The sequence below is a fragment of the Balaenoptera musculus genome, chromosome 10 (genome assembly GCF_009873245.2).
Source record: "Balaenoptera musculus isolate JJ_BM4_2016_0621 chromosome 10, mBalMus1.pri.v3, whole genome shotgun sequence".
Lineage (NCBI taxonomy): Eukaryota > Metazoa > Chordata > Mammalia > Artiodactyla > Balaenopteridae > Balaenoptera > Balaenoptera musculus.
Window position 1 is genome coordinate 96555561 of NC_045794.1, and position 15036 is coordinate 96570596.

The window sequence follows — 15036 nt, forward strand, 5'->3', positions numbered from 1 at the left end:
CCAGGAGCAACAGATGAAAAACATGTGAGAAGGATGATGCCAGCATTCTCGTTTTAATTACATAGTATTCTTTCTGCTTACATAGTCCTAAGCTTGTGCATTTGCTTCTCAGCTCCCTTCTGCCTGGACACATTGCACACTTTATTCACTTCAGACTAAGGAATACAGGTATCATGTTGTACTTAATGTGGGGAAATTACCAAGATGCTAAATCTTGGGGAAGCCACGTCTTACTTTTAGTCAAAATACATATTATCCCAGGGATTACAACTCTAGGTACTCTGGCTTAGACAAACCTAAATTCAACACTATACCCCACCTCCCTCAATATATATACTCATTGGACAAATATTTATAGAGTACTCATAATAATGCCTGGACACAGTAATGGTGATGAGGAGTGTGGGCCTTTAATCTATCCAGGGAGGTAGGGAAGTAAACAGAGAAATACAACTTAATGCAGAGGTTACTTGATAAGAGCTCTAGCCAGGGTATTATGTTCCAAAACGACCAAAGAAATAAAAGCACACAGTGAACTCTGTGTTAGAGACATTCTTACCTGAGCTTGACACTCGAATGATGCGCCTATTCTTTTTCTCATGGGCATTACTGCATAAATCATACCTGAGGGAAAGATGCGGGGACTCACAGACTTGAAAGAGTTAAATTCTTAGTAAATATGTCAACCAAGTAGGAAAAAAGATTCCAGTTTTTTTTTTTTTTTTTTCCTTGCCTGCATACTGAATCTACCTTCCATTTTTGGAAAAAAAGAGAAATAGTACTGGTAAGCTTCTGAACTTACTTGCTAAGTTGCTTATTAAACTAACAATCAAAACCACCAAGTGGCTATAATGTATCTACTTCAAACCCTGGGTCCTTTGTAATAGTATATCCCTCAAGTCCTCCTTTGAGAGTAATAGGCTCACTTCTTCTAGGAAGACAGCATGGTGTTGTGGGAAAGGATGGGACTTGGAGTCAGAAGACCTGTGTTTGAGTCCTACTCTGTCACTCTTTGTGTAACCGTGAACAAGTCATTTCACCATTTGAACCCATCTCCCCACCTGTAAAATGGAGAGCTATCATCTGCCCAATTCATCTCAGCGGTATGAAGTGAGTACCAAGTAAGACAGTAGATGCCAGATTGTTTTCTAAACTATAAAGTGACATATAAAGATTATTATTCATATCTGTATGCCAGTGCTTATCAAGTGCCCAGTATGAATGTACTCAAAAATATCTGTGAAATAAATTAGTATCTTAAACGCTCCTGGGGCACAGATCAATGAGAGGTCTAGTTGGCTGCAACTTAGAAGCCTCAATACTTAGAAAATTTATTTCCAATTATGTGGCAAGGTTTACCTGTTTACATTTTTTTTTAAAGATTTTTTTTCTGTGGACCATTTCTAAAGTCTTTATTGACTTTGTTACAACACTACTTCTGTTTTTTTATGTTTTGGTTTTTTTGGCCCCAAGGCACATGGGATCCTATTTCCCCAACCAGGGATCGAACCCGCATCCCCTGCATTGGAAGGCAAAGTCTCAACCACTGGACCGCCAGGGAAGTCCCTACCTGTTTACATTTTAACACATACTTGTCTAGTAAAGATTTAAATTGATTTTTAAATTCATGGGTCATCAAAATGCCTTTTACCTCTTTTCTTTCCTGCTCTGCCTTTTAATCATTTTTCTGCCTATTGGCACTTCTATCAGATGGTGAACAGAAACGAGGGAGTCACTCAACTGCGGATCAGTCAATTTTGCAAGTTTTTATTAGTGTCAGTAAAAACCAGTAAAGAGGTGGATGCTACCGGACAAAGGCTGTGTCCATTGTTTCTCTGCCTTCAATTTCTATAGAGATTGAGAGCTGCCAGCTTTAATATCTGGCCAAGAGAAGATTATAAATTGTGGATGACAAATTAAAAGTTTAGGCATATGCTTGGGGAAAGGAAAAAGTAAAAGAATATAATTTCAGCGAAATACTACCTACTCCATTCTTCCCTTTTATAGATAAAAAGGGTGCTTCAAGGCAGTGCTCCACCAAGTTCAAGCCACAGGTTCTATGCAGATTGCTCATCAAGTCTAAGAATGCTTCTTTTTTTGGTTTAACTGGGAGCAAATTTCACTAGGCATCTCTGACAGCAGTGATTTATGATGATAAAGGAGGCTGACTGCAATGCCCTCTGGTGGCCTAAAGGTTTCGCCATATCTGCAGCTGCATAAAACAAAAACAAAAAAACAGCCATTTTCTATCAAATAGCTTACTTATAAAATAAAAAGTCAACAAAGATAAATTGTAAAAGTCTTCTTTGCTTTTCATAACGATCATAATCATAAAGCATTTTTACAGAGGCACTTGCCCAATGTGACCCCATGTTCATGGTGATTCAGAAAATGATTAATAGCAGGTCCTTGCCCTCTAGAATTTGCCATCTAACAAAGGCACAGGAGCAAGGATACAGACTTGGAACCAAGGTTCAAAGGGGAGAACTGTGGAAAGTACACAGGCTTTAGAACTTTGGAGAAGGATTAAATAAGATAATTTATGTAAAGCATCTAGTATGGCAACTGGCGCATGGTAGGTGCTCAATAAATTATTATGTTTTAGCATGTGATATTCAATGATCCCAGCCATCTGCTGGAAGAAATCTAATTTTCAGCAAATCTAAACTCTTATTATGATTACTTTTGATATACCTCATTTAACTCTGAATTTCATAGGACTGTTAAGAGAATTAAATGAAAAAGCATGTAAAGCTCAGCCCCTGGCATACAACAACTCTTCTTCCCTTTCACACTCAGAATGGAATTCTCCTGCAGCTTGCCAAAGTAGAGGTGAGGAGAGAAAGAAAGTGTTTCCAAAGTGACAAGGAACATAAAGGAATAGATAGGATGAAATTTTAATTTAATAACATAATTCACAGGAGGCATACCTTTTGACCTGGTAACTGGATATTCCTGGAAATTTTTCTTAAAGAAGTAATCAGAAAATATAAAAGGAATCATATATTAGGGATTTTATCACATTATTTATAATAGCAAAAAATTGGAAACCACCTAGAAGTCCATCAATAGGAGTCTAACTAAATAATGACACATTCATACAATGCAATTCTATGTAACAAATTATGACATAGATATTTACTGACAGCAAATTATATTTGAGATGAAAAAGTTACAAAATGGCATAGTTTGATCTCATTTAAAAAACCCTATCTATAAACATATCTGTGAATGTATATATTTAAACAAGTCTGAAGATAGATATAGTTAAATATTAGCAGTGATTTCTAGGCAGTAAGAATATAGGAAGATATATAAACATATATATACAGGAATATATCCTTACTCTCTTCATTCTTCTTTTCTGTATTTTCTGAAAAATTTTTAATGACTGTGTATTATTGTTGTTAAAAAAAACCCAAAAAAGCTAAAAGAAAAACTTTAAACCAAAATGAAAACAGAGATACCTCCAAGCAGTACAAGACAGTGAAAGATTATTGGATAGAATATCAGGAGGTCTGAATTCACGTTTTTGACTCCCAATCCTTTGCTATGTGACCTGAGCCAGATCTGTGTCTCCATTTCCCCATCTATACAGTATAAAAGTAATTAAAGTAATTCTTACAATAGAGAGAATAAAGTGAGAATGAGTGCATTAGGAAAAAAATCTGTAAATGCCACACCTATAAACTCGTTGTAAATTAAAAGAGAAATAGAAAGGACTTTCTCAATTGTTAAATTCCCCTTCCCTTAAGTCTTCACTGCTTTTATAATTTTTAATACACGAACAAATGCATGATAAAGTACTTAGGGTTTTAGCCTCAACTAGGCCCAGAACTATTTTCTAAGTAAACATGTCCATATTGATCCAGATAAAGTGCAACTCCAGACCTTGATAGTCACAGCAATTCACGATACCCTAAACTACTCTTGCTGGCCCTTCTTCATAGAGGTAGAACAAAATGATTCATGTCATGTCTAATTTTCAAAGTATGTTTAAAATTAGATTTTAAATTCATGGAGTACAGGGAATGTATCTTCTTTGTTTAGACCCAAATCTAACTATAGATAAAACTGTTAAGCAGGATAAGGGTCCTGATCGCCTCTTCTTCCTTGTTGCAGGTTCTCAGTAGCCACCACCATTCCAACATGTGTTCAACTCAGAGATCTAGGTTGGGAAGCTTCTGTATCCAATTCAAACGAATGTACAAGTAATAAAGCATCACCCTCATTCTACTTTGCAAAACTACTTACTTCCTACATCAGGAAGGTCCTCTAACTTCCCTGGTGGTACAGTGGCTAAGATTCTGTGCTCCCAATGTAGGGGGCCCGTATTCAATCCCTGGTCAGGGAACTAGATCTCACATGCCGCAACTAAGAGTTCATATGCCACAACTAAAGACCCCATGCAGCCAAATAAATAAGTAAATATTTTAAAAAATAAATAAATTAGTGGCCTAATTAACTTAAAGAAAAAAAAAAAAGAAGGTCCTCTACCCATTACTTGGTGTGCCCTTTATTTATTTATTTATTTATTTATGGCTGTGTTGGGTCCTCGTTGCTGTGCGTGGGCTTTCTCTAGTTGTGGCAAGCGGGGGCTACTCTTCATTGCTGTGTACGGGCTTCTCATTGCAGTGGCTTCTCTTGTTGCCGAGCGTGGGCTCTAGGCGCGTGGGCTTCAGTAATTGTGACACACGGGCTCAGTAGTCGTGGCACACAGGCTTAGTTGCTCCGTGGCATGTGGGATTTTCCCAGACCAGGGCTCGAACCTGTGTCCCCTGCTTTGGCAGGCGGATTCTTAACCACTGCACCACCGGGGAAGTCCTACTTGGTGTGTTCTTAATTCAAATGTTGCCTTCTGATTACACAGACCAAGACAGAGGTGGGCCCAGCCTCTCCATGCTCCCAAAGCAACTCCTGAACGTTTACATTACTTTTTTTTTTTTGGCAATGCCGTGTGTCTTGTGGGATTTTAGTTCCCCAACCAGGGATTGAACCCAGGCCCTCGGCAATGAAAGCACAGACTCCTAACCACTGGACTATCAGGGAGTTCCCTACGTTACATTTCTTATGAGAACTCATTAGTGGTAGAATTCCAAGTTGTTTTTTGTGTGACCCCCATGCAGAACAATGAGCTACATAAGGGCAGAGACTAAGTATTATTCATCAGGGTAATCCCAGCAAACTGCCATAGTGCTTGGATATGGGAGGTAATCAAAAACGATTTCTTGAATAAATGAATAGAATGTTATTCCTAGAATAGGAATTTGCAATTTAATAAGGTCCTACATACCACACCCACATAGGAGAATCACTTACTGGGCTGGCCATCTACTCTGTCAATAGGTTCTACAGAAACTAAAGCAAAACAAGAATGAAGTACACATGGAAGAATTAGATAAGCGATACCACTAGTTAGATAATTTTGGTGACTACAATTAAAGCAAAGAAATAATTGATCTTTAAAGGTTAAAAAAGCCAAATGACTAGCAGAATAAAGTATACTTCAAAAAAGTGTGAACTAATTAATCTAAGGAAAAGAAATATGAAAAACTGATAATCAATGACCAAGAAAATGCCAAAGGACAAGAATTCTAAAATATGTAAACTCATAATTAACAGATGCACTTGATTGGAGAAAGGTCAGCACTATCTTTAGCCAAAAACACTCATGTGACAACTGAGTGCCTACCCTGAGTGACACTCTACTTGAAAGTCTCGTTTCCTGCGCTGGAAGAAGTTGGTATCTAGGGGAAGACAGAGATACTGCAATTCAAAACTCAATGGAGTAGGTCGATGATAGACATATGTACAAAATAGTAAAGGAGTACAAAAGTCTTTGGAGGTGGGTGGGTAGGAGGAAGCAAAGTTCCAGAAAGGCTTCCAGGAAGAGCGGATGCCTGATCTGGGCAGTTCACCAAGAACAGTAGGAAGAGATTCCTGAAACTGTAAACACAGGCACTGAAGCAAGAAACAGCATGGATTTATGGAGCCACCCTTGGATACAGAGGCCACAGGCTTTCCTTGAGACTTGCAGCATCATACTGGGGTTCAGATAGTTCATTACAGAAAGAATTACATATCTTCAATCATATGCCCCTCCAGGTTGTAAAAGGGAACCATGCCCTGGCTTAGAAGTCTTACTTTTAAGGATATCTGAGGGATGTAGTGTGGCAATGTAGAAAGTCCTGGAGTCAGCTTAAATTTTAAATCCTGACCCTCAATCATTGAGTGACCATAGATAAGTTACTCTTGAAGCCTTAACTAGTTTGTTAATGGGAATGAACCTCATATATTTAGAGTTATTACAAAGATATCAAGATGTATGTAAGTTAACTGTGTCTGGCATTTACCAGGCACTAATGCACGGAAGTTCCATTACCCATTTTCATGGTTAGTTCCAAACTGAGTTTTCCTTCCCTTTCCCCAGATTGGACATCATTTGCTGGGTTCCACAGTTCACTGCCCAGTCTACGAACATTTTTTGAGCATGTCTCCTTGAGTGCTGTGCTAGGCACTGGTGCCTTGTCCCTCCCTCTCCCTGAACCTTCTATCCATCTCCTAATTTCTTCTTCACTCTGCCTTTACATAGTAATTTTCTTTCTTTTCTTCTCTCACCTAGCCCATGGATGAGTTATTTTCTTGTCTCTTATGTCCCAGTGAACACAGTTTTCAGGGGCTACCAGTATGCCCCATAAACATCAGCACTAACCCAAGGCCCTTTCATTTCTATAGTGGTAAAAACCCTCTGAGGGTCACATTAATTACATTCACTGCATATATAAATATCCTACAAGTGAATCTTCGTATATATTTGGTATTCTGGTGACAGTCAACACTGCCAGGTAGGTAATTTACCTGCCCAGAGGGAGGGCTCTCCAGAGATGTGTGGCATTTGGTGCCATGAAGTCACAATTCTTTAGCTTTTCCAGAGAGCCAAGATGAGACGCTAGCTCAGCCAGTGACTTTCTGCTACTGAACCAGTTTGTATTTTACTGATGAACTGATAAATGTTTGGGGGCCTTAATCTGAATACTGGATAAAACATTAACTTATTGGATTTGGCTTCACTTTTGAGGAGGTACACAAAAGCCTCCCAGAAAAGAAATGTTCACAATTAAAACAAATGGAAAGAGGAAACACTGCCCCAAAGTAAAACCTAGAAGGTTTTCTTGGTTCAAACAGCATTTATCTGATGGATGTTTTAGTGATAGATGTTTACTAGACTTACTGTGGTGATCATTTTGCAATATATATGTACATCAAATTGCTATGTTGTACATCTGAAACTAATAAAATGTTATATGTTAATTACATCTGAATAGAAAACGCTGGCATTTATTAAGCACATTTATACGTCATGTACTCTGCCAGATGCATATATATATATATGTATATCTACATCCTCATCTATCTATCTATATATATATGCCAGATGCATATATATATGTATATCTATATCCTATATATATATGTATATCTACATCCTGTTCTAAAGATTAAAGAAGGATTAAAGAAAAATTTAAAAAAATATATAAAACAGCCTTGCGCGGTAATCATTTCTATTAGACAAATAAACACATAAAGACTAAGAAAGGTGAGGAAATGACTTGTCTGTGGCCACAATGCTTTTAAGTGATAGAATGAAAATTTGAATCCAGATCTGGCTCAAAATCCAGTGTGCTTTCCACCGAACCACAGTTGCATCTATTCAAACAGTCATATCCCTCATCAATAATAATAATATTATAATAATAGTCATCACTAACATTTATCTAGCTTTCTCATGTGGCAAGCCTTGTGCTAAGAAATTTATGTATATGATCTCATTTAATCCTCACAATCACCCTATGAGGTAGGTTTATCAAGATCTCCACTTCACAGTTGAGAAAACTGAGTTTTATACCAGTTCAGCGATTGCTTTGTTCCCACAGCTGGTAAAGAGTAGGACTGGAGTTGAACCTAGGTCTGTCTAATTCCAGAACCTATTCTTGCAATCATCACACTAGACTGCAGGAAACCCAACTTTAGTCCTGACTCCAACCAGGTAAGTCGTTTGATAGTTCTGTCTCAATTTCCTTGTTAATTAAACGGGGATACTGTTACTCGTCCTTACCTATTTCACAGAGATATTGGGGTTATAAAATGAGGAAGCGTACAAGCTTTAAGAAGGGAAATTGCTATATAAATCTAGGCTTGTCACAAGTTTCACTCAGATCTTCCCTCTCCCACGATCATAAAGGGATTTAGCTGACATCATTAGCTCTCAAACATCCTCTGAAGTGGGTAGTGAGTATTATTATCTCCACTTATCAAAAAGCTGAAGCACAAGGAGATGACATAACTTGCTAGTCAGTGACAGAGCCGGGAATAAAACCCAAGATTCTAACTCCCACTGCTTTTGTTCTTATGGTAAATCCTATTTCTGCATTTCAAACTTAATTGTAAAATAGACAAGGGTGGAAATATTAGTGTCCACTTAAAAACACAGACTAAATTTTCTATTGAGGTGACACTAACATAATCCCTAAGGCTCTTAATCCTCACATTCTAGAGAAACCTCATAAAGAATCAAAAAGAAAAAATTTTCCATTCCCCTAGTATAGACTTCGGCTCCTTAGTTTTCTCAAGCAACTTATTAATAATCAAAGGTTACAAAACCGGGTGAGTCATTACCTAGTTTCAACTATGCAGTGAGTCTGTAAGCTTCCAAAGGGAATATAAACCTCATTATGAAATTGTTCCTTCATAAAATCAGAAAAGAAAGAAGCATCAAATATATTCTCACATCATAAACATCTAATATAACTATATAATCTGACTTGGAAATTATTTAAACATACCAACAATACACAATACCCTGAGCTCAAAATTCAAGTTCCAAAGTCAACATCAAAATTAAAATAGTAACAAAAGTACACATGGCACCTTTATGATCATTCTTCTTCCATGCTCCCCACCCAAGCCTCGCCACAGACACAACACATACCTTAATATAAAATAGAAAGTAGTAATGGGGCCAATTCTCTGTCTTCAGTTCTCTAGCTTAAATAGGGGAGTGCTCAGTCTAGTTCCCAGATTATCAGTTCCTCTTAGTTCTTGTTTTCTAGAACAACACAATGATCTTTCAATTATTACTAGTTTAAAAATTACATATTTTGAAATTACCACAGGGACCAGAGGAGAAATAAGAGAAAGAAATTTCCACTCTCAAAATTGAATTTAAATACTGGAGTCCACAGACACTTGATTATTACTCTGACTCTGACTGAATTAGACTTATAAATGAAAAACCTGTCATTGTGTTATAGGGACAAAAACTAAGTCAAAAACTAAGTCAAGCTAAGTAGAACTAAGCTGTTGTTCTACTAATGTCAAGAGAGTTTGCTTCTTAAGTGCCTTGAGATGTCTAAATTCATTGCTGGCCACATAATAAAAGTCCTACGAACCTGAACATGTGCTACGAGGTGAAAGTAAATGATGACATAGGACTCCCAGTTTTTTCAGAGGTTGCTCTAATACATTAGTCTATCTTTCCTTTGAGAACAATCTTTGTCTTGGTTTCCATAATTGAAACCGACTGTATCTTCTGTGGGGTCAAGAGCTCTAAGGTCTCTTGAACTTTGACGTGAGTACAAATCACCTAGGTATCTTGTTAAAATGCGGAATATGATTCAGAAGATCTGGGACTGCGTGTCCAATAAGCTCCCAGGTGATGTCGATGCTACTGCTTGAGGCACCACTCTTTGAGTAGCAGGACTCTAAGGAATGTTTCCGAATAGAAATAACCTCAATCAAGTTTATTCTCAAAATATACAGTCTCTACCAAGAGTTTATAAAAGAAGATAATATTCCAGAGCCTAAACAAGGTATCTGCTCCCTCTCCCTTTTCTGTGATTTGTACCAGATGCTTGTAAACTCAATGTAATACTGTAAAGGGCAACTTTTAAGAATGACTTTTGTGCTGACAATTTATTGGGGCCTATATGGATGAACGTAAAACCTCAAGTTTTGTAATGAAAAGGTTGATTCAAAATAAATATTTTAAAATTATGTCAAATACTAAATAAGTAATATTTACAAATAGCTTATACGAGAATCATTTGGAATTAATAATTTTCATTTCCCCCACAAAATAAATAGCTCACACACTAAAGAAGATACCTTTCCTTAAGCAGGAGGAAAAAAAATGCCAAGAAAAATAAAGTCATGCTTATGGCATAGTCATAACATTTTTAGTGAAGAAAATACCAAGATGAAGACATACAAGAGTATATGAGGAGAATTACATGGTAGCAAATTTGCCCTAGGACCTGGGGGAGGGTTCAAGGGAAAGGGACCATCTGGTAAATCTAAAAAAGACTTTACCTGGAAAAGATTATACATGAGAGCAAGAGTCTATTCCCCTCAAAAAAACCAATAAACCCCCATAAACTTTCAGTTTTAGGTTTTCAATAATGTTCTCTTTTCATATGGCCATTGGCCCAACCTCCCCCACAAAAGTCAACCAACCATCATAAAAACTAAGTTGGTAACAGGTCAAGCTGGCTATACTCCATGTGTAAACTTAGATGCATTTCAAGCCAATGAGGGTAAAATTCTCAGTGGAAGGCGCAAGTAAAAGGGGAACCGCTTCTCTTCACAGAGAAGGATCCCGTCTTGAGCATCTCTGAGTGCCTGGCGGTGGAAGGTGCCTCAGCGCTTGCGTGCGCTCTTCAGCCCCATGACCGTGAAGGTAGCAGCCGTCAGTTTCTCATAAACGAGGAACATGAGAGCGGCAGTGAGGACTGTCTGCAGCAGTTTGGCTTCAAGGCCTTTGTAGAGTCCCATTATTCCAAAACGCCTAAAAGGAAAGAGGTGAGAAAAAACAAAAGGTTTTCAAAGAAGCAATACTGTTTTGCAAAGGTTTATTCTTAGGATCAAAAGAAGCAATGGACGTTTTAGATATAACGGACTTCTGTTGTTTAAGTACTTCTTATCTTTAAACGCATTTGGGGATTGATGAAAGTTTAGTATTTCTTCACAGCCACCATTAATTAGTGGAATGCTGACAGTATCCCACAGATAGGGTACAGATCCTAAAATCCTAAAACCATTTTTATGCCAAAATCTGGGATCTAACAAAGAACTCTTAGATCTTGACTTTAACACTCTCCCAACTCAGTTATTTCAACCTAACAGTCCCTAAATGGTAGGAAAGCTGCCAATTGGTTTAGATCATTGTAGCCTCAACAAAATGAGAGAAAGTGACAGAAATGAAAAGCTCTCTAATTCTGAGTCTTCCCATACATTTGATCTTCTTTTTTTTTTTTAATTAATTTATTTATTTATTTTTGCCTGCATTGGGTCTTTGTTGCTGCACGCAGGCTTTCTCTAGTTGCGGCGAGCGGGGGCTACTCTTCGCTGCAGTGTGCGGGCTTCTCACTGTGGTGGCTTCTCTTGTTGTGGAGCACGGGCTCTAGGCACGCGGGCTTCAGTAGTTGTGGCACGTGGGCTCAGTGGTTGTGGTTTGTGGGCTCTAGAGCGCAGGCTCAGTAGTTGTGGTGCACAGGCTTAGCTGCTCTGCAGCATGTGGAATCTTCCCAGACCAGGGCTCAGACCCGTGTCCCCTGCATTGGCAGGCGGATTCTTAACCACTGAGCCACCAGGGAAGTCCACATTTGATCTTCTAACCAAGTGGTTCTCACATCTAGCATACATCAAAATCACTGGAAAAGCTTGGTGAACCACAGATTGCTGGGTCCCCTCCAGAGTTTCCGATTCATTAAGTCTGGGATGGGACTCAAGAATTTGCATTTCTAACAAGCTCCCAGGTGATGAGGATGATGAGGCCAGCCTGGACACCAGCCCTTTAGACCCACTGCTCTAACCACAGAGAAGAATGCTTCAGCTAGAACCAGGAGTTCAGAGTAAATGATGTCTCCAAAGCTATTTTTTGAGAGTGAATTAATCTCACATGCTAGTTCATCAGCAACTCCAGGGCTATATACAGCACGCAGACTGAGAGATTAAAGCTAATCAAGCGCTCCATTCAGAAGCTATTCTACATTTTATACATTTGCTATGTGTGAAAACTTATTATTTGGAGCAAATCATGTGATAAATAGGAATGAAAAGCCTTGACCCATGAATTTCTAGTTCATTGACTAATTCGAATTATGTTCCCCCAAGAAAGCCAAGAAAGTCCACTTCAATGTTTCTCAAGGTGAGGTCTGCTGGGAGATAACAGAAAAAATATATATTGGTCTCTGTCCTCAGTTCCTGGCACAGAGCTCCTAAAGCCCTTGTAATTTCCTAAGTGATAAGAGCACTAGGAACATTTCTTATTCTAACATTTAGTCTTTGATCCTAGTTCCTGATATAGAGTTCCTAAATCCCTCAATTTCCTCGGTAATAGTAGTGTCTTCTGTTCTAATGAGGTGATTCTTGGTGGGCTCTTGGATGGGGCTGGTCACCAGAAAGACCAAGCTGTGATAAGAAACTTGGAATTTTCAGTCCCACTCACTATTCTCCAGAGAGGGGAGGGGGCCAGAAATGGAGTTAATGATAGATCATGCCTACATAACGAAGCCTCCATAAAAATCCCAAAAGTATGGGGTTCAGAGAGCTTCCAAGTTGGTGAGCACATCCATGTACCAGGAGGGTGATGTACCCCAACTCCTCGGGGACAGAAGCTTCTGTGCTTGGGACCCTCCCAGATCTCTTTATATGGCTACTCATCTGTATTCTTTAATAAATTGGTAAACGTGCGTGTTTCCCTTTCCCTGAGTTCTGTGAGCTGCTCTAGCAAACAATCATACCCAAGGGGGAGGAGGTCATGGCAACCTCCAGTTCGTAGCCAAGTCAGACAGAAGTTTTGTGTAACCTGGGGACCGACTACCTGTGACTGTCATCTGAAGTGAGGGTCAGCATCCTAGGACTGAGCCCTTCCTTAACCTGTGGGATCTAATGCTATCCCCGGGTACGCAGCATCAGAACGGAGTTAAATCACAGGACGCCCGGCTGGTATCACACAGAACTGCCTGGTGCGGGGAACCCCCCACGCAACGTCTAGTGACCGGAAGTGCCAGAAGTGAAGTGCTCTGTGTCAGTAGTAAAGGAAAGATACACAGTAGTGTTGATTTTCTTCACATCCACTCACATCAGAATCACCAGGGTCTGTTTAGAAATGAAGACTGCCAGACCCCGCTCCAGAGGGGAGGCATGAATCTGTAGTTTAATAAGCACTTCAGGTGTTCTTAATCAATCAAAAGTTTGGAGAGGCCTGGCATGGTATACTGCGCTGTCCGATATGGTAGCTACTAGCCACACGTGGTCATTTAAATTTAAATAAAATTTAAAATTCAGTTTCTCAATTGTACTGGCAGTATTTCAAGTGCTTAACAGCCACACGTGGTTGGTGGCAATCCTACTGAACAGAACAGGTATTTCCATCATTGTAGAACGTTCTAGTGGATGAACATTCATTCAATGGCCCCTGAGTGCTTACTGAGCATGAGTTTGAACATCTGGCTCTGCCTGCATCTGTCTGGTGTTGGGCAAGTCACTTTCTCTAAACCTGCTTCCTGATCTGCAAAAATGGGAATATAGTCACCCTTCCACACGCACAAGGCTAAGTGAGAACCAAACAAGATGAAAGATGTAAAAACACGCTGAATTTAAAAACTATATAACTCTAAAGATTTCCTGTTGACACTACCTTCTTAACTTTCTTAACTACATCTTTCTTAACTCTCACAATGCTGGTAGAACTGGAAATGGGTATCATCTTTTTGGGTCAACATGGCAATAGCTATCAAAATTTTGTATGTTCAAACTTCTTAAGTAATTCCACTTCAAGGAATTTTCTCTACAATTATAACTGAGGTATACTAAGCTAAATTTATGGGCTATTCATTTGTCAATGTTTGTAAAGGCAAAAACCTGGAAACAAACTAAATATTTATCATAAGTGTATTGGTCAATAAATTATGGCATATTATGTAACAAAAAACGCAGTCATTTAAAAAAACTAGATAAATGTACAGATATTGATGTGAAGAATTGTTTGTAACGTTTTTACAAAAAGGCAAGGTACAAAACAGTATTACCATATGATTCCATTTGTATAAAAATGAATACCCAACTTATATGTTTTATACAGGATTCTGGGAATACATGCACTTTTTGTTAACAGTGACTAACTCTTGGTAAAGAGATAGGAGAGAAAACACAGTAGGTGTGCACATATTTATAGCTTTACTGAAGTTTAAATGACTTCAATTTGATGAGTTTTGACTGATGGGTACACCCATGAAACAATCACCATCTTCAAGGTAGTGAACATATCCATGACCTGCAAAAGTATCCTCACGTCCCTTTGCAATCACTCTCCCTCCACCTACTCTGGCCCTAAGCAACCACTGATATGTTTTCTGTCACTGTAGATTATTTGCATTTTCTAAGTTTTATATAAGTGGAATCATACAGTATGAAATCTTTTTCATACTGACCTCTTTTACTCAGAAAAATTATTTTGAGATCCATCCACGTTTTTGCATGTATCAGTAATTATTTCTTTTTCCTTTTTGAATAGCATTCCACTGTATAGGTATACCACAACTTGTATCCACTCATCTGATGATGGACATTTGGGGTGTTTCCAGTTTTTGACTCTTACAAATAAAGCCATTATTAACATTTATGCACAGGTCTTTGTGTAGACGCATTTCATTTGTCTTGGGTAAATACCTTGAAGGGGAATGGCTGGGTCTATGGTAGGTGTATGTTTAGCTTTATAAGAAAATGCCAAATTGTGTTCCAAAGTGGTTGTGCCATTCTAAATTCCCACCAGCAAAGGAAAGTTCTGGTCGCTTCACATTCTTGCCAACACTTGGTATGGTCAGCATTTATTTTTTACTTTATACCAATTCTTTATCTTTGATTTTATTTTTTATCCCAAGCATATTCTATCTTTATAATAAATTTATTTTAAAATATCTTACATCTAGAAACAGTAATAAAGTTACAGCAGCTTTTGCTTCAAAGGTGCTGATC

The 15036-nt window shown here is 38.4% G+C and overlaps 1 protein-coding gene across 3 annotated transcripts in view; it reads right to left on the bottom strand.

Moving 5' to 3' along the window:
* Positions 1-1741: 1741 nt before the first annotated feature.
* SLC25A17 (solute carrier family 25 member 17) overlaps positions 1742-15036 on the bottom strand; it is a 55472-nt gene continuing 42177 nt past the window's right edge. For 2 of the 3 annotated variants that reach the window (XM_036865632.1, XM_036865633.1), the window contains one exon: positions 8990-10843. In XM_036865632.1, coding sequence (XP_036721527.1) covers positions 10696-10843 — 148 coding nt within the window. In that variant the 3' untranslated portion in view covers positions 8990-10695. Of the gene's footprint in view, positions 2213-8989; positions 10844-15036 lie in introns of those variants that run through there. The other variant, XM_036865631.1, reaches the window with a different exon arrangement.